The sequence below is a fragment of the Sus scrofa genome, chromosome 1, assembly GCF_000003025.6.
Source record: "Sus scrofa isolate TJ Tabasco breed Duroc chromosome 1, Sscrofa11.1, whole genome shotgun sequence".
Lineage (NCBI taxonomy): Eukaryota > Metazoa > Chordata > Mammalia > Artiodactyla > Suidae > Sus > Sus scrofa.
In genome coordinates, this window is record NC_010443.5 from 33,837,258 (window position 1) to 33,856,411 (window position 19,154).

At 37.0% G+C, this 19,154-nt stretch overlaps 1 protein-coding gene across 1 annotated transcript in view; it reads right to left on the bottom strand.

Moving 5' to 3' along the window:
* Nucleotides 1-19,154, bottom strand: part of LAMA2 (laminin subunit alpha 2) — a 594,330-nt gene that overhangs the window by 71,846 nt on the left and 503,330 nt on the right. Inside the window, 4 exon segments of the mRNA XM_021084463.1 lie at nt 2,327-2,415; nt 2,418-2,507; nt 4,021-4,134; nt 16,469-16,509. Of these exon segments, the coding sequence (XP_020940122.1) occupies nt 2,327-2,415; nt 2,418-2,507; nt 4,021-4,134; nt 16,469-16,509 (334 nt within the window).

Genomic DNA, 19,154 nt, shown 5'->3' on the forward strand with positions numbered 1-19,154 from the left:
TTTTAGATTCCCAAATATAATTTCTTGCGCTGAGAAAATTACTTGAAAGGAGGGGAATTAAGTTCAGGGAGAAAAGCAACAACAACAGTGTAGATTAATCTATTTTAATCCTGCTAGAAGAAGTCCTTGGACTTCGTTGTCTGCATTTGTGTTATCAGAGCATCATAATTTGTCAACTGTGGAAGAATCAATTTCTACTTATGTGGTTAGCAAGATATTTCACTATTTTCAACCACAATGAATATTTATGCAAATACATTCCATATAACTTTTTGTAGGGAAGATCCTTTATATAGCTTGCATTAATATATGACACTGGAAAGAATAGCTAGCCAATGTTTAATGCATTCTAAAAAATGGAAACATGCAAAGCTGAAGCCTTTTTGCAATAGGCAAACAGCACAAAATTACTAAAAGGTATGCAAATGAACATATACATTACGATTTCTGCAGGTAATTTCTATGGAAGTAAAACAAAAAGAAAAGTTCATAAGAAAATACTTTTATAGATATTATGAAGTAGCAAGTAGCAACTATCAAAAAAATTGTCACAAACTATTTATAAATTTACCCCTTTTTCTTTTTTTTTTTTTTTTTTTTTTGGTCTTTTTGCCTTTTCTAGGGCGCTCCCTGCAGCAATGGAGGTTCCCAGGTAGGGGTCTAATCGGAGCTGAGCTGCCAGCCTACGCCAGAGCCACAGGCAAGGCGGGATCTGAGCCGCATCTGCAACCTACACCACAGACCAACGGCAATGCCAGATCCTTAACCGATGAGCAAGGCCAGGGATCGCCCCACAACCTCATGGTTCCTAGTGGACCTTGTTAACCACTGAGCCAAGATAGGAACTCCAAATTCACCCCAATTTTTAAGTCAAGCTTAGTGTTAATCAGGTAAAAAGCCCACGAAAAATGGTCATTTAGCTGGCAGATGTTCATATGAAAAGGAGTTTTATTATAATCATCTAATAAGATAGAAACAGCGCTAGTTTAATTAGTGTTCATAGCTACTATTTCTTTTTTTTTTTTCTAGCTACTAATTTCTTTTGAGAGATAATATAATGATAAAGTGAGGGTAAATATTGATAAAAAGGCCAATTATCGTTGAGAATCAATCTGAAAATGATGAAAGGATATCTTAAATTATAAAGCAAAAGTAAGAGTAAAAGGGAGAGTGACATTTACTTTAAAACTTATTTTCATTCATTTTTGGAAGGAAATCTTGTGATTTTTGCATGTCCTCTGAACAGTTATTTGATGTTACCTATGAACTACAGGGGGAAGCAAACTCTGGGCTGACATAAGAAAAAATTCAAAAACTAACCTCTCTTTTCTTCCCTAAAGAAATGGCAAGGAGGGAAATCCTTCTCCTAGCGTGACATGCATGTTAGAGGTTTGTGTACTCTTCCTTAATATGAAAGAGTCATGCTACCATAATCTATTATTACACATCATTAGCCTTTCTTTATTTGAGGCGGGTGCTAAAAAATCAGGCACCACGTCCTTGTCAAACAGCATCTGGATTACATAGCATATAGTGTCAATAACTATGTTTTTGTTCTATACTCTATAAATGTTTTGGGTTCCCAATAAATTGTTCTATATAAAAGAGGCTTCATTTTTTGAGAGTGACAAGTACCAAAAATTCAAGCAACTCCTTTGGTGAAATCACAAACTAAGATATTGTCTCACTCATATAGCAGAAAAATATTACAATCATAATGTTTACTAACTGTACTTAATCATTTATCATTATATTCAGTTTCTCTCACACTTACTCAGTAAATCTTTATCAACTCAATAAGTTTAATGCAATGTCCTAAAGATCTGAAGAAATATTTTTCCTTGATAAACTAGAAAATGCCTCAATATCCTGAAAATGTTAACTAACTAGATCTAAATAAAAAATATCAATATTTTCTAATTGAATGCATTTCAGGTTGGTACCATTTTAATATCCGCACTAACAGGCCTGCTATATTGTGCTCCCTGATCGCTACATTCCAGGTAAATTTCACCACCTCTGAGTATATAACTCCCAATTACACTGAAGGATTACAAAGTATTTAGCATCCTCTACCACAAATACCCTGCAGCTTTTGAGAATCCTAGTTTCCTCTCAATTGGATGAGATCTGAGATAAGCGCCCATGCAGAGCTGGGAATCTTGGATTCTGGCTTGGAGCTGCAGGCACTTAATTCCTGAGGCTAGTCTGTGAAAGGAAGAGGGCAAACTAGAGGGCCCCTTCCTACTCTAACAGTTATGACTCTAGGATATTTTTATAGTGTGCAGAAATAATGACATAATCAAAGTGAAAAAGGTCATCTTACTGTTCTCGAAGGATCTTTTATACCGGCATTTGTTTTGGCTACGCTGTCTGCCAGTTGATTGTAATTTTTCTTCAGGCCATCAAGGTTTGGTGGAGATCTTTAATCTGTGCCAGTACATCTTTAGCTGTGTCATTGGCTTGTCTTGCTTTGTCTTTAACGGCTTGCAGTTTAGCAGCTGTGTCTGTCGGCAGAGGATGGATGAGAAACAAAACAAAGAGTCTGGAGTCAGTGGCTTAATCCATGCTTGTCAAGCGAGGCTGTGTCTGGCTGACCTCAGGGACACAGGCACAAAGGGAAAGGCTGAACTTTGTCCTCACTCGGTTCGGAAATAAAGTACATTTTTAGCTAAATTAAATTTTCTCAGGGACCTTTGCTATGAATACCTGATTAGCTCTTAAAATAGCAAAGTGGTTATTCTAATGTTCATTGTATCAGGGTATCTTGTGCTTTGCTGCTGAACATATGAAAGAGAAATTTATCCACATGAATCACACAACTTGATCAAAAGTAGTTTTAAGATTTAATCTGCACTTCTGGGGTGGGAGGATAGGGGTGGAGAATGAATGTATTTCAACTTAGGATAGTGAGACTTTTTCAGGTACGTTTAGACCATGTGTTTGTGTATTTATATTGTTTTCATCATTGGAAATTGTCCATGTACATCTTACTACTAAAGAGGTGACAGGAAAATATGGACAGTTATTAGGTTTTTTTAACATTTAAAAAATAAACATAAGATTTTAATATTTCCTGTTTTGTACAGATATATGCATATATTTACTTGACCATAATTTCTATAAAATACGTATATTATATATATATGCTTTTATATTTGTGTGTATGTATGTGTGTGTATAATATAGATGCTACTAGTAAGTGTCGGTTAGTAGTTAAGACCCCCAGCCTCTGAGTTAAACTGGGTGGTTCACATCTCATATATGCCCTTCTAACAATGGCCTTCAATATCCTGTGTCTAAGTCTGTTCCCTGTAAAGTGAAGATAATGATGTTATTCTCCTTGTAGGATTAGTGTGAGGATTACATCGCTAACAACAGCAAAATTGAAGCAGCACTCAATAAATGTGAGCAACCCTTGTTGTTGTATATCATGCTAATAAAAAATATAAAAATAGTATCCCTAAAAGAATAGTGCTTTCAGAAACAAAGACTCATATTAACTCCAAGAACTTGTAATAAGTAGAAAGATATTATGGACATGGTTCAAATTTTATTATCTCAGTGTTTGGAAAGCCCGAAACATTTAAGAAACTGAACTTTGCCAAGAAAGATGTTCTGAAAGGCAGTTGGCCTCACCTATTACTACAGGTACTGTACTAAACTGTAATTTTGTGGTAGTGCATCAATGTTTTAGAGACTACTGTCTGTGTGATTTTATCCTTTCCCATCAATATAAATTTCCTGGGCTGAAATGGAAGAACAATAGAATAATAGATGGCTACATTTCCTTTTGGTATAAGATATTCCTATGGATGTCAGCTAAAGTAGCAAATGATAGGAAATAACACAGTGTAAAGTATGATTTAGTTTTTATTCTCTCAAAGGAGTCATAAGAAAACCAGTATCTAATAGCCTGACAACAGTATAAACGGCGGTGTTAGAAAAACAGCAGAAGTTAGAACATTCTGGTAAAAGTTCATATCAACTAGCACAATTTGCAGTACCCTGAATGCTTACCATTTGGAATGGCTGATAACTTTTCCAAAGTGTCATTCAAAGCTCTCAGGAGATCCTGTTTCTGTCATGGCATTTCTAATCTGGTTGTTAAGCCATTCAGATGGTCATTGTTTTCTGTGAATAGAAAACATAAAGGATGAAACAGTTTTAATCATCTCTGAGTTTATTATACATGGATACACAATTTCAAGTTAATTAATTAATTTATTTTCAGCTTCACCTGCAGCAAATGGAAGTTCTTGGGCCAGGGACCAATCTGAGCCAGAATGCTATCTATGCCCAGTTGCAGATGCAGATCCTTAGCCTACTGTACTGGCGAGATTGACTGGTACTACAGAGACAAGCAATCATTACCACAGTGTATAGTGAAACTTCAGGTAATTAATATAAGTTATTTAATAAAAAAAACTGATTTATTGATTAATTACTGAACCTTCCATAAATATATTCAATCAGAATGTAAAATATTTTTATAACCCATTTGAACTTCAGTGTGTTTCATAACAATTACAAATTTATGCTTCTTGATTATTATTTTTTTTTTTTGACTTGATATTTGTGATTCTATTGAATAATTAAAAAAAATTCAGATATATTGTTAAGTAGCTCTCAAACTTTAGTAAACGACATTTATTAAATTAATATTTATTAAACCAAGTAAAAATCAAAGGAAGGAAAGACAAACTTCTAGCACATATCCGATAAACTGCCTTTTTTATAAGAAGATAAATAATATTTTACAAATGCTGCAAGCAGCTGTTAATATCTTTTTCCTTGCTACTTTAGCATGCTTCTTAACATTAAAATATATCATTACTAGAAATAATGTAATATTACTAGTGCAAATTTTAGAGCTTCTTTCCAGGAGTGTTTACCAATTGTCCACTTTAGGTAAGTCTGTACTGTAATAGTAACCAAGCATTTTAGAATTTGGGTATAATGATATAAAGGGTAGAAGTTATTAAAATCTTTTATGGGAAAGAAAATAGGGATCCAACAGCTGACATAAGAATGGAAGTTTAGAAATCTTGCTTAAATATGGATCAAACTGTAAATTTATCTCAAGACTGAATCTGTCTTCATTTATTAGTGAACAATGGAAATAAAAACATGAAAGATACAAAATTCTATGCTTCCCAATACTTTCTATCTCTCCTAACTAGATAAAAGTAGATGATTTCTGAAGGTATTAAAATAGTTTATTATGTCATAATATTCCCTTGGAAAATTAATGCTAATTGTTAAATTCGCACCAACCGAAATGCAAAATTCAATAAAAGGCAGAATCTCCAAGTAAGGAGGAGCACTGAGAAAGGGCTGGGAAAGAAGGGGTGCTCTCTGGTCTGGGCTGGCCAACACTTAGTGACAGTAATGACAGGCAGTCACTACATATGCCACCTTTAGTGCTTTAATCCTCACAGTAACTTTTATAATGTAATGTACTGTTACCACCTCCATTTAATGCATGAGGAAATGGAGGCTCAGAGAATTTAAGTAAGCTTCTTAAGGTTGCATGCTTAGCAAATGACAGACTTGGGATTCCAATCCACACAGTCTAATTCCAGAAGTTATGCTCTTTAATTACTGCATTCGATGAGCGGATTGGTAGTCAAAACAGCGATTAGCAGAACGTTAGTAATGTTCTTCCAACCCATTCACTCTATCCTTTCCCCTCTTTTCTTCCTCCCTTTTGTTTTCTCCTTTGTTGTCTTAAAAACAGGAGTTCCCGTCGTGGCGCAGTGGTTAACGACTCCGACTAGGAACCATGAGGTTGCGGGTTCGGTCCCTGCCCTTGCTCAGTGGGTTAACGATCCAGCGTTGCCGTGAGCTGTGGTGTAGGTTGCAGACGCGGCTCGGATACTGCGTTGCTGTGGCTCTGGCGTAGGCCAGTGGCTACAGCTCCGATTAGACCCCTAGCCTGGGAACCTCCATATGCCGCGGGAGCGGCCCAAAGAAATAGCAAAAAGACAAAAAAAAAAAAAAAAAAAAACAAACATTGGAAGATAATGAGAAAAGAATGTGTATATATATATATATATCTATATATGTATGACTGGGTCACTTTGCTGTATAGCAGAAATTGGTACAACACTACAAATCAACTATACTTAAATCAAAAAAAATTGATCATAGTTAAAAAAACCTTATGTGCCTCATAAGCTATATATATATATATATATGTATGTATGTTATAATATATATGTATATATAATCAAACCAGAATAATTTGTAGAGGATAGTAATGTCTACCTATAAAATGACAGGCAAATGTGTGCAGTGCTCCATATTTTTAAGGATAACAGGCAAGATATAAGAATATGTGGTTCAGGAGTTATACTGTGATGAAGCAAGTTAAGGATTTGGCTTTTTCACTGCAGCAGCTTGGAGTTGCTGCTGTGGCTGGCCTTTGATCCTGGCCAAGGAACTTCCATGCACTGTGCCCATGTCTCACTGCCACCCCCAAAAAAGAATAGGTGGTTCACAATACAATAAATAAAACAATGACCAAATAGAATAAAGTACCCAATAATTATCAAAATTTAAGAACTGTAAAGCAAAGGAACTGTGAGATATAATTTCTCATCTATCAGAGTGGAAGAAGTTAGACGTTAGTTAATACCAAGTGTTTGCAAGAGTTTTGGAAGAAATACAATGGAATGTAATTTTTAAAGAACAATTCAATATATTTATTACAATTTTAAATAGACGTGTATTTGGCCCAACTAGTCCACTGACAGAAATTTACCCTATGGATATACTTGTAAAAGTATATCAATATATCTTTTAGAATATTCATTAGATTTTAAAAATTTTTTGGTCTTTTTTTAGGGCCACACCCACAGAATATGGAGGTTCCCAGGCTAGGAGTCTAATCGGAGCTGTAGCCGCTAGCCTATACCACAGCCACAGCAACGCAGGATCAGAGCTGCGTCTGCGACCTACACCACAGCTCACAACAACCCTGGATCTGTAACCCACTCAGCGCGGCCGGGGATTGAACCTGCAACCTCATGGTTTCTAGTTGGATTCATTAACCACTGAGCCATGACGGAAACTCCAGAATATGCATTAGATTTTATTTGTAATAGCAAAAAAAGAAAAATAGCAAAATGCTTAGTAATAGAGACTTTTTATATTAATATAACACATACAATGGTATCTAGGTATTCTTTAAAAAGACGAGCAAGTACAGATCTGAAAGAAAAAAAAGACCTTTAAGACCTCTCCATGGAAACATGCAAGGTACACCATATATATGCTGACACACATACAAAAATTGGGGGCAGGGTGGGGTCTAGCAGTGGGTAGGGGCAGAAGAACATTCCAGAGAACCTTGGCAGTATTTTCAGCAGATTAAAAACTAGGAAAGGAACAAGTAAGGAAGTTAATGATGGCATGAAGCAGGCGTATACTAAAATCGTTTATCTTATACCTGGTTGTGCTGGTTAAATTGACTTCTCTGTGCAAACATTTCTGCTTTTTTATTTGAAACAGTTACAAAAGCAACTTGAATTGGAGGAGGAGTCTGTTATTTGCCAATAACAAGGCCCTTGTTTTCATCACTTTCCTGGTACCCAGAGTAGGCAGACCAGGGGAGCCTGCGTCTCACAGAATAGAGCCAGAACAGCCTTGATGTGATTGTGTGTTCACCCCTTACAGAAGGAGTGAATCTGGCTTCTTGGAGAAACCGAATAAGCTCAGGGCAGTTTGGAGAAAAATCCTCGACTTTATTGGCCTTCATCTGGGAAGAACAGCAAAGGGAAGGGAAGATAGATGGAAGATTCTTAACTATCAGTGTTCTGGATGTGAAAAAGAGTCCTGAACATATTAATTAATGATCTACTCCATTTGATATCAGGTTTATAGACAGATGAATTACACCAGAGTTATACTGCAGTAATATAAGCACATAATATTGTTGCAGGCATCTGCTTTTAGGTTCCAAGCCAAAGGCCAAATATCATTGAAAAACAAAGCATAAAATATTCCAGCAAAGTATGCCTCTAAAACATCAGTATGTCCATTTCAGTCACTAGGATATTATTATTTTCAATTCTAGTTCTTCAAAATATACTTTCCAAGTAATTAGATTTTCTCCTCTGTCAATCACATTTCATCTTTCAATACTTCCGTTATTTTCACGGCACTAACACAAAATCTTTGACTAGGTTATTGAAAGAACACTTTCTGAAATAAAGACAGTCTGATTATGACTGGGATATCTATATGAATTCCCTGAGACTAAAGGCTCTTCTTTGATATTAACTTAGAAGTCTTCATCAATTAAGAAAATGGAATAGTACAAATTTCATTTCTTAGTTTCTTGATTGGATTTGATTTTTAAATAATGCAACATTCAAAATGTCTGGCAAGCAAGATATTCATGTACAGTAAAAAAACCCAAAACCCATTGATTTAAAGGCATTACTTATTTATGCTATTTTATGAATTCTGATAGGAAATTCTGGCTGAACAATCAGGCCAATTATCTGGAAAAAAAGATTGATCTGAAGAACATTGTTCCTGCCATTCCTCAAGTTTCAAGGCAGTAATTTTGTTCCTCTGCTTTCTGTACAAAAAAATAAAGATGGAGGTATTTTGAGCCTGTTCTGATTTCTTTGTTCAGCTCTTTGACTCTGTTTTCTTCTTAATTTATCCTTCCTTACACTCTTTTTTTTTCTGAAGTAGTTCTTGGAACTTCTCAAACTGCTTCAACTTTGTTGTCAGTCTAATTCTTAGATGAAAAGAAGTTGTGCACAGAAAAGAATAAAAATTGAAATGGAAATTAACAAAATGATAGCCACGAAACTAAAAAATAAGCACTCCTAGGCTGGTTTAAATGAAAAACATGTGAGGCAGAAATATCTATAATCAAAAGTAAGGGAGAAACAGTGGTCCAATTTCATGGCCTATGGTAGACAGGAGTTTGGTGCCAAAGTTGGACTCGGTAGTCATTATGTGGTTCGAGTTTAAAAAAAGAAATGGGCAAATTCTTTATTTTAACATGTGTGAAATGAAGCTAACAACTTCCTTCATATGACTGATATGAGAAATCAATTGAAAAATGTATGAGAAGGTATAGGATTTATTACAGGTCATTAGGTAAATGGTAAAATAATTCCCAATGGTTTGATAATTCACTTTGGTTTGATAATTTGCCCTGGTATGCTTGTCAGTTTTCAATAACGTTATTATGATTCACCTTTTCTTTGTTTTTTTGTTTTGTCTTTTGGCCTTTTCAAGGGCCACTCCTGTGGCATATGGAGGGTCCCAGGCTAGGGGTCAAATCGGAGCTGTAGCCACTGGCCTACACCACAGCCACAGCAATGCCAGATCCTTAACCCACTGAGCAAGGCCAGGGATCGAACCCACAACCTCATGGTTCCTAGCCGGATTTGTTAACCACTGAGCCATGACGGGAACTCCCCTTTTTCTTTATTTAAACCGCATTGTCCAGAACCTAAATTTATTTTCTTTCTATATTTTCTTTTTTTTTTTTTTTTGTCTTTTTGTTGTTGTTGTTGTTGCTATTTCTTGGGCCGCTCCCACGGCATATGGAGGTTCCCAGGCTAGGGGTTGAATCGGAGCTGTAGCCACCAGCCTACACTAGAGCCACAGCAACGCGGGATCCGAGCCGCGTCTGCGACCTACACCACAGCTCATGGCAACGCCGGATCATTAACCCACTGAGCAAGGGCAGGGACCGAACCCGCAACCTCATGGTTCCTAGTCGGATTCGTTAACCACTGCGCACGACGGAAACTCCTTTATATTTTCTTAATACAAGCATATGGCCCTCATTTTCAACTAAGTATAGGAATGATGTTTATAGACTTTAATGGGAATGTTTTATTTTTTAATGATTTTATTTTTTCCATTATAGTTGATTGACAGTGTTCTGTCAACTTCTACTATACAGCAAAGTGACCCAGTCATACATATATATTTTTTTCCTCACATTATCCTCCATCATCTTCTATCACGAGTGACTAGATATAGTTCCCTGTGCTCTACAGCAGGATCTCATTGCTTATTCATTCCAATGCAATAGTTTGCATCTATTAACCCCAAACTCCTAGTCCATCCCACTCCTTGACTATTCATACTCATCTAGTTAAGTTCCTCAAATGCAATTTTTAATTTCTCATTAATATCAACAGGGAACAAACAAATATCTTGAAGAATCTTTCATTCACAGAGTGAAGTCTGTAGAACTATTTTTAATTTTGAAGTGATCTAGTTAAATAGAATCTACATCAAATTGTCATCTAGATAACATTCTGCAAAGAAAATTTTCATTACCACATTTGTCTTATCATGAACTACCTGTACTTAATGTCACTTCCGATTTGCTCCTTTACCAAAAAATGGAGAAATACCCTCTTTTTAAGATTTCTTTGTAAAAAAATGTACAACACTACGAATACGCTTCATCTTTTACTCTAGAGGCTCCTTCTGATTTAGAGAACAGATGAATCTCTGCATAACTCTGTCTGTAATTCTGAAGCAGAAAGTTTGGAATATGCAAGGGCTCTGTGTGAGGTCATGTGGAAACCTTGGTTTTTATTTTTTTCCTTTTTTTTTTTTTCCTTTTTACAGCCATACCTGTGGCATACAGAAGTAGCTGGGCTAGGGGTTGAATCTGAGGCAATGCTGGATACTTAACCCACTGAGCCAGGCCAGGGATTGAACCCACATCCTCACAGAGACAACACTGGGTCCTTAACCCTCTGAGCCCACAAAGGGAACTCTGAAAACTTGATTTTGACCTTTTTGGTAATGAGAGATTCTTGTTACTCTCATATATTCACTCATTCACTTATCAAACTATTTGTTAGGGTCATGAATGTTCATGTGTCACCTCTGCACCACGTCAGAGCACAGAATTTTTGTCCAGCAGTGGTTAAAAGCATCGGCTTTGAGCCAGACTAACTTGGGCTAAAGTATTGGCTCCACTACGTATATATATATATGCAGTTTATTCAAACTGTTAGTATTTTTCAACATAAATGATTTTATGTACCAAAGTGGCCAACTTTACCAAATTACATACTATGTGATTGCTCTATAAAATTTACTAATTTATTCTTGTATTCTGTTTGTACCTTTGATATTTTAAGAACATAAGAGGTACAATTTCCCTCATGTCCCTTTACTGTAATTTTCTTCATTCATGTATCATTTGTCTTTTAATATTGAGCTTTCCAAAGATCCTGCCCCCAAGTTAATACCACAATTGAGTGTGCAGGATCCCAACACTTGTGTAGAAGGAAGAAAGCTGGGTGAAATCCAGAACCCTATTCCTGTTCCTGGCCTCCCATCAGTTGATTTGATGAAGTGGCTGCACCCAGTCTTTCCACTTTGGGCATGTCTAGCTCTCTTTCACGACAAGAAACCTGCGTTTCCTTTCCTCAGTCACTGTCACAAGTTTGGGATGTGTCTTTTCTCTGATTGCCTCTTCTGCCCAGACATGTACACTAAAGTGACTCTGCATGGGAACCCCAAAGATCATATAAGGGAGTCTGTGTTTATAGAGAAACTGTGCTGATCTAAAGCACCAAATCTGATCTTGTCCAGCATGGCCCCAGTGCTTGCTAGGCCCTCCTTAGCTGTTAGCTCTTCCTCCCAGGATTGAGGTCAAAGCCTGAGGGAGGAAGGGAAGAGATATTTGTTGGGTGGCAAGATCTCCAAAGACCTGAGACACCAGGATAGTGGGGAGTCCTCTCTCCAGCCAGTGGGATGAGAAACCAAAATGACCAGCAATGAACAACTCCATGTGGTTCCTCTAGGACAATCTTTAAAGCCTGACGTGAGCCTGCGGGCTCCTTTTGTTTTGGTCAGCAAGGTATTCTAAAAGAACTGAATTTAAATTCCTTTAAGTAAGACAGCACTCTCTGGCTCCAACAGTTTCTGCCTTCCATGTTTGTCCACTATTTGCTACCTTTGTTTGAACTCCTAAACCAAGTCCAGTCTGGTTTTATTTTCTCTATTCATACTCCTATCGGGAAACTAAAATTCTATATGAGGAATCAGCACTTTCTACAGGAAAAGATTGCTCGGTTCTCCAGACTATGGTAGGCTAGGGGATCCAGGCTTGACTTCATCCATGTGTCCATTTTTTTTTTTTTTGGTCTTTTAGGGTCACACCTGTGGCATATGGAGGTTCCCAGGCTAGAGGTCAAATTGAAGCTGCAGCTGCTGGCCTACACCACAGCCACAGCAACGCCAGATCCGAGCCACGTCTGCGACCTACAACACAGCTCACGGCAACGCCAGATCCTTAACCCACTGAGCAAGGCCAGGAATCGAACCTGAGTCCTCATGGTGCTAGTCAGATTCATTAACCACTGAGCTATGACAGGAACTCCCAAAATATTTTTTATCAATGGAATGGATTTTGTCTTCAAATGCCTACCTACAGGAAGGCTGATTCTGGCAAATGGTAGTATGCAAATTCAAAAGGAGTGTATTTTTAATAATATAAAATTCTTTAGACAAAACTTAACTCCTGTATCATACTTTGGTCTAAGATCATTGTAATATTCCTATTTTTTCTAATCTGAAATAATATCATAGACTTTTAATAGGTTAGTAATTGTAAGCGTATTTATTACATTCATGATCACAAAACTTGACTTCTGGAATATTTCAGTATTGAAGAAAAGTATGGATTAATTTGATTAAAATTGATGTTTGGGATAATTCTGGCACTGTTCTGTGTGTTGGATAGCATCGTATGTCACACAAGTCCCTGATTCCATATTCTTTGGTTTAGGAACAGATTGTTTTTTTTTTTTTTTTTTGGCTGTGCATGTGAAAGTTCCTGGGCCAGAATTAAACCAGCACCACTGCATTAACAGAGCCACAGCAGTGTCAGCACTGGATCCTCAACCCACTGAACCACAAGGGAACTCCTGGGAAAAGATCTTTTTATTTTATTTCAGTGTCACCCATTTTACAGAAATGTTATCTATTTGTTCCTAAGAAAATAAATAATTTCACTTATTTTGGACAAAGATGAAAAGTAGGGATAAGTTAAGAAGTAAATAAAACTGAAAAGTTACTGTACATAAAATAAGGTATAAGACTGTAAAACCTTGGTATTTTCAGACTTCTAATATGCCATCCTCTGCCTCACTCCTTGCCCTGTACACATTCTATGAGGATCTCAGCTAGTTGTTTTATTGAGAAAATCTCTTGTCAATCTGCAAGTCGTATTAATTTACCTGGTGGCATTAATATATCTTCTAACTCTTTTGATCATCTATTGTACCAAGCCCTAAAATCCATCAACAAAACGATTTTATCTCCGTGCACATTTAGTCAATTCAATGTAAACACACACTAGGGCAAATTTACTTTTAACAAATGTATGTTCAAAAATTAAAAAGCAAAACAAATTGCTTCTGGCAAGTTCAGACCCCCTGAGCAAGGACAGCATAAAAATGGCAGGGAACAGCACTAAGTCATTCAAGACTAAAACTCATGAACTAACTGGATTGTACTGAATCGAACCAAGTAACAAATTAGAAATATGGAAGGTACACTGGCCTCACCATTTTATTCCTTCTAACTCCAGGCACCATAGAGAGAAATGACTAAATCTCTATTTTAATAGCTGCTGTCAAGCATTTTGCTCTGTAGGGCCTATTTCAGCAGTTCCTGGTGTAATATATGGCATTTCCCTGATTAACAGCCATTTTATAACTTCTGTAATTGGCCACAAATCAGGGGAATGTCATAATGTAGCAAGAAACATTCCCATCTCCGTCAGAGCCTTGGCTTGGATTTCTAGAGGAATTATTACTTGAGTAGTTTGTGGTTTTCATTACTTTAAATAATGTACTACCTGAAGTACAAAAAAAGACATTTAAACTAATGAATATTTTTGTCACCTAACCTTTCTACCTTGCCTGTCCTGAGATTTCTTGTCCTTTGAAAAAATTTTCTAAAACTGGAATTATTTTTTCATTTTTATAACACCAGTGTGTGTGTGGGGAGATAAAGACAAAGGTAGAGCTGGGAGTAGGGTGAGGTGATTCAGGCATTCACCTAAGGTGTGCAATTTGAAGCGACGCCAAAAAAAAAAAAAAAAAAAAAAAAAAAAAAAAAAAAAAATTCAGTAATCAAGACAAACACATTTAATGCAGTATTTTTAAAAAAATCAAAATTAGGAGTTTCTGTTGTGGCTAGCAGAAATGAACCCGATAATATCCATGAGCTTGCAGTTCTATCCTGTCTGTCAGTGGTTAGGATCTGTTTTACCCTGAGCTATGGTGTAGGTCACAGACAGGGCTCGATTCCATGTTGCTATGGCTGTGGTGTAGGCTGGCGCTACAGCTCTGATTTGATTTCTAGCCTGGGAACTTCCATATGCTGCAGGGGCAGCCCTAAAGGCAAGAAAAAGAAAAGAAAAGAAAGAAAAGTTGATATAAAGATCAATGATGAGCAAAATATCAAATTTTAAATAAAAACAAGGTCTACTTCTACACTGCAAGCTCACCTCACTCACCTCCTGATCCCAGCTCTGTGCAAGGGTTTTGGGAGAAGGAGTGATAGAAAAAAATGAGATTAACTCAACATGTCCAAAAGGAAAACAGGTTTCAACTCTATAATTACTCTGCAGGCTGTATAATAAGCGCAGTCTCCTGTACAGGAAGATATCTATATCTATATCTATACCTATATCTATGGCCATATTTCACCTGTGATATATAATCCAAAACTTCCTACTATCCGAGTGCCATCTATAATGGAGAGAGAATGTGTAATTCTACATCAGTCACTATGGAGACCAAGGACTATTTGTTGAAAGCATGAAAAATAAAAATGATGATAAAACCTCTTCTCCTTCTAAGGTTCGTAAAGACCAATACCATTCTTTTGTTTAAAAAATATGCTTAGGAGTTTCCTCATGGTACCAGTGGAAACAAATCCGACTAGGAAGCATGAAGTTGCAGGTTCGATCCTGGCCTCGCTCAGTGGGTTAAGATCCAGTGTTACCGTGGGCTGTGGTGTTAGGTCGAAGATGTGGCTCAGATCTGGCATGCTGTGGCGTAGACTGGCGGCTGTAGCTCTGATTGGACCCAAGCCTGGGAACCTCCATATGCCATGGGTGTGGCCCTAAAAAGACAAAAGACAAAAATAAAAATAAAAAAATAAAAAAATGCTTATTTCTAAGTTGAGTAGTCATTGATATAATGAGAAATATAAAGTTAAGGAAAGATCCGTGGTTGTCCTCAAGGACGCAGCTGAGTCTGTGGCTGCAGTGCTTTGACAAGCCTATGAGAAAGGGATCCCCAGAGAAAGCATGTAACTAGAAGGGTGGGGGTTCCTGAGAAGATAACATTTGAGCTAAGCCTTGAAGGCTGGTAAAAATAGGTAATTGGAAAATAACACTGTGAAACATGGAAGACTGGAATGTTTTCAGAGAACGTGAATATTTCAGAAAGGCTTTGGAGCTGGGGGCAAGCCAGAAAATGGTGAGGAATGAGAATGAAGGTAGAAACAGGAGGCAACTAAATGAGAAACAAGAGATAATTGAATGAAATAATAAACTCGATAGCTTAGGTAGAGTGCAGTCACACTGACTAACACATTTTTAACACAAAGCCATAATATATCAGGGTAGATATTTGATCCTTGAATTAGGAATAAAATGCATAAAAAGGTAATTAAAAGGTGTGAAACTTTTCAAGACCTGTACCTCACTAAATTGAAAATTTCTCAAGGACATTTATACAACATCTGCCTGATTCACTCCTTTGTGACTATAATTTCTAAAGTCAAAAAAGGTAGGGTGTGGTGCTCTATAACACTTATCATACTTTAAAAATTACTATACTTTAGATACATGTGAAATGATGCTATAGAAATTAGGTTTAAAAATTATGCAGCTTTGGGAGTTTCCGTCGTGGCGCAGTGGTTAACGAATCCGACTAGGAACCATGAGGTTGCGGGTTCGGTCCCTGCCCTTGCTCAGTGGGTTGATGATCCAGCATTGCTGTGAGCTGTGGTGTAGATTGCAGACGTGGCCCGGATTCCGAGTTGCTGTGGCTCTGGTGTTGGCCAGTGGCTACAGCTCCGATTCGACCCCTAGCCTGGGAACCTCCATATGCCGCAGGAGTGGCCCAAAGAAATAGCAAAAAGACAAAAAAAAAAAAAAAAATGCAGCTTTATGGAGTTCTCATCATGGCGCAGCAGAAATGAATCAGACTAGAAACCGTGAAGATGTGTGTTAGATCCCTAGCCTCACTCAGTGTGTTAAGGATCTGGCGTTGCTACCAGCTGCGGTGTAGGTTGCAGATATGGCTCAGATCTGGCATTGCTGTGGCTGTGGTGTAGGCCTGTAGCTGTAGCTCCAATTAGACCCCTAGCCTGGGAACCTCCATCATTGCTAACTTTTGGCTTCATTAATGGATCCCAAGCTTATTCCTGAAGGACGCACTTGGCACCCCTTTAATGAACACCTGAGTAGACCTGACTTGACTGTGGACAGAAAAAGAAGTGTCACATATTAAATCCAAATAATATGGAATAGAGATATCTAGCAGCAATTGGTAATACAGAGTTTACCTTCAAAAAAGCATTCGGGGCTATGTATAGAGAATTATAAATTATCAGCAACATTCATGATTAATGTCAGGAGACTGTTTATTGGGAAATGAGAAGAAGGCCCGGATCAGAACCCTAGAACCAATAGAGGAGTAGGAAAGTGAGTCTCAGTGAGAGATAGAGAGGATAAAGAGAAAAATAGGAGAAATGATATATGGAATCAGAGACAGGGAATGTCTAAGAGAAGATGGAATTTGCAAGTATATGATATACCAATGATAAATATTCAAGCAATTAGAACTAATATCAAGACTTTTCCCTACAATCTCACTTGAGTTGTGGGGTAAGTGGGAGTGTTTCCCTAGGCATTGAAATGAGGAAGGACACTGCTTTTGAATGCATCAAGTAGGCAAAACAAAATGTAAAGACACTTGATCAAATTCTGAAAAAGATTTATTGTTGAGGATGATTAAAGAGGGACCAGATAATAGAATGGTATGGAAAAGCATCATTTAAACTGAATGATTAGTTATCTATTTTAATAGTGTTTGCTCCCAGGAATCATTACATAATACATTAAAACCAAAAGATAAATCAAATAGGATCTTACCTGTAAATTTTAAATTGAAAAGTAATTCAGGGTATAAGAAGAGCTACTGAATGTTAAATACTTACTGTTGAAGTTATAAATCTGACTCAGGTTAGCCCAAACATAATATTCTTCAACTCCATTTCCAGTGCCTTAACATTTTTTTTTTTTTTTTTTACCACTCATATTATTTGAACAGTAAACTAGGGAGATTACAGAACTTGCCACTGTTATGGTAAGATTTATTTTAAGGTGTTATTCCAACAGCTTTCGCTAAAATAATCTATTGCTCACAGAAGATTGATTACACAACACTATGATATCTAAAAAAGACGTAGTGGCAACATCTACATAAGCAAAAGAGACCTAGTGCATTTATATCTGGCATTTGCAAGAGAGTTCTCTGATAACCCTGGCAACTTATTCTATGGAAAATGGACACTCTCTTAACCTGAGAACACAGAAATTCTCAGTCCTACAGTTTCTGTGAAGAATTAGATACAGTAACATCACATAAGTGTCATCTTTTTGAAAAAAAAAAAAGGTACTAAGAGTGTCAATACAATGACACAAATCAAATACACCTTACTCAAAAAAATAAGCCTCCATTACCACTCAGGTTCTATATTTGTTCCAAATTTACATGCATTCGTACTCCCTTGGTTACAGGCTTCTGCATCACAACAGATTAGAGAAAGGAAATTATAAGAAAGAAGGATGAAGAGTCTCTAAATAGGCACATGAAATAGCAGACGTGACAGCTGACAATGTCTGACAAGGAGGAAGAAAAACCAGTAAGGAGAGCGAAGAGTTTTTAAAGCTCAGAAATCCAAATTGATTTGGATAAGGATGAAGTAGGTTTCAGCAGATGTCAATATTATGTAGTAAATAACTAATGTGATAATGATGATCTAAGCCATCAAGATAACACAGGCCGTTCATAATACTAAATGCAACCAGACGAATAAGAAGCAAGCAAGCACACAGGAAGCAAGCTTTCCCATAGCCTTCAGGTGTGAATTTCTTTGTACAAAAATAATCTGGTGAGCATCTAACACAACGTTTAAAGGTTAATCTTGGATATACCAAGTGAGGCTTGGGGGAAAGAGAAGGATAGAGTTGACTTGCTGTGCATAAGAAAATTAATGAAATGAAGTGAGAGAGAAGAAGGAGAAGGGCAGATCACATGGAAGGAATAGAGTCTGAGCTATGGAAATTGTGGAGGGTCTAGGAACAGGGACGAGAATATTCTCTTTTTTTTTTTCCTATTTTTTAAAACTTTTCAACAGTTTGAGGTGTGAATAAACTTTACATATTAAAATTTACAATTTGATAGGTTTGACATTTATACATCCATGACATTATACACCATGTCACACAATTAAGGTAGAGAATATACTCATCATTTCTTTCCAACGCGCTCTTCCACTCCTCTTTGTCTTCCCCCATTGCCACACAACACTGATCTGTTTTCCATCATTACTAGTTTGCATTTATAGAATTTTATATAAAAATAAAATAATCCAGTATGTACTTTTTTTCTGTTGGTCTAGCTTCTCTCATTCAGAGTATTATTTTGACATTTATCCACATTGTGTGTGTATCAACATGTGATCCCTTTTTTATTTATGTGCATAGGCCAATCTATTTGTTCATTTACCTCTTGATGGACATTAGATTATTCCAGCTTGGCTATTTTAAATAGAGTTGCTATGAACATTTGCGTTCAATCTTTGCAGACACATAGCTTCATTTCTCTTGGAGTGAACATTTATAAATGGAGTGGCTAGATTATGTGGTGGATGTGTTTATGTTTTAAGAAACTATCAGAGGTCCTGCTGTGGCTTAATGGTAACAAACCCATAGTATCCGTGAGGATGGGGATCAATCCCTGGCCCTAGTCATGGGTTAGGTCCGGGACTGCGTGAGCTGCTTTATAGGTTAAGAGCAGCTCAGATCTGGCATTGCTATGGGCTGTGGCATAAGCTGT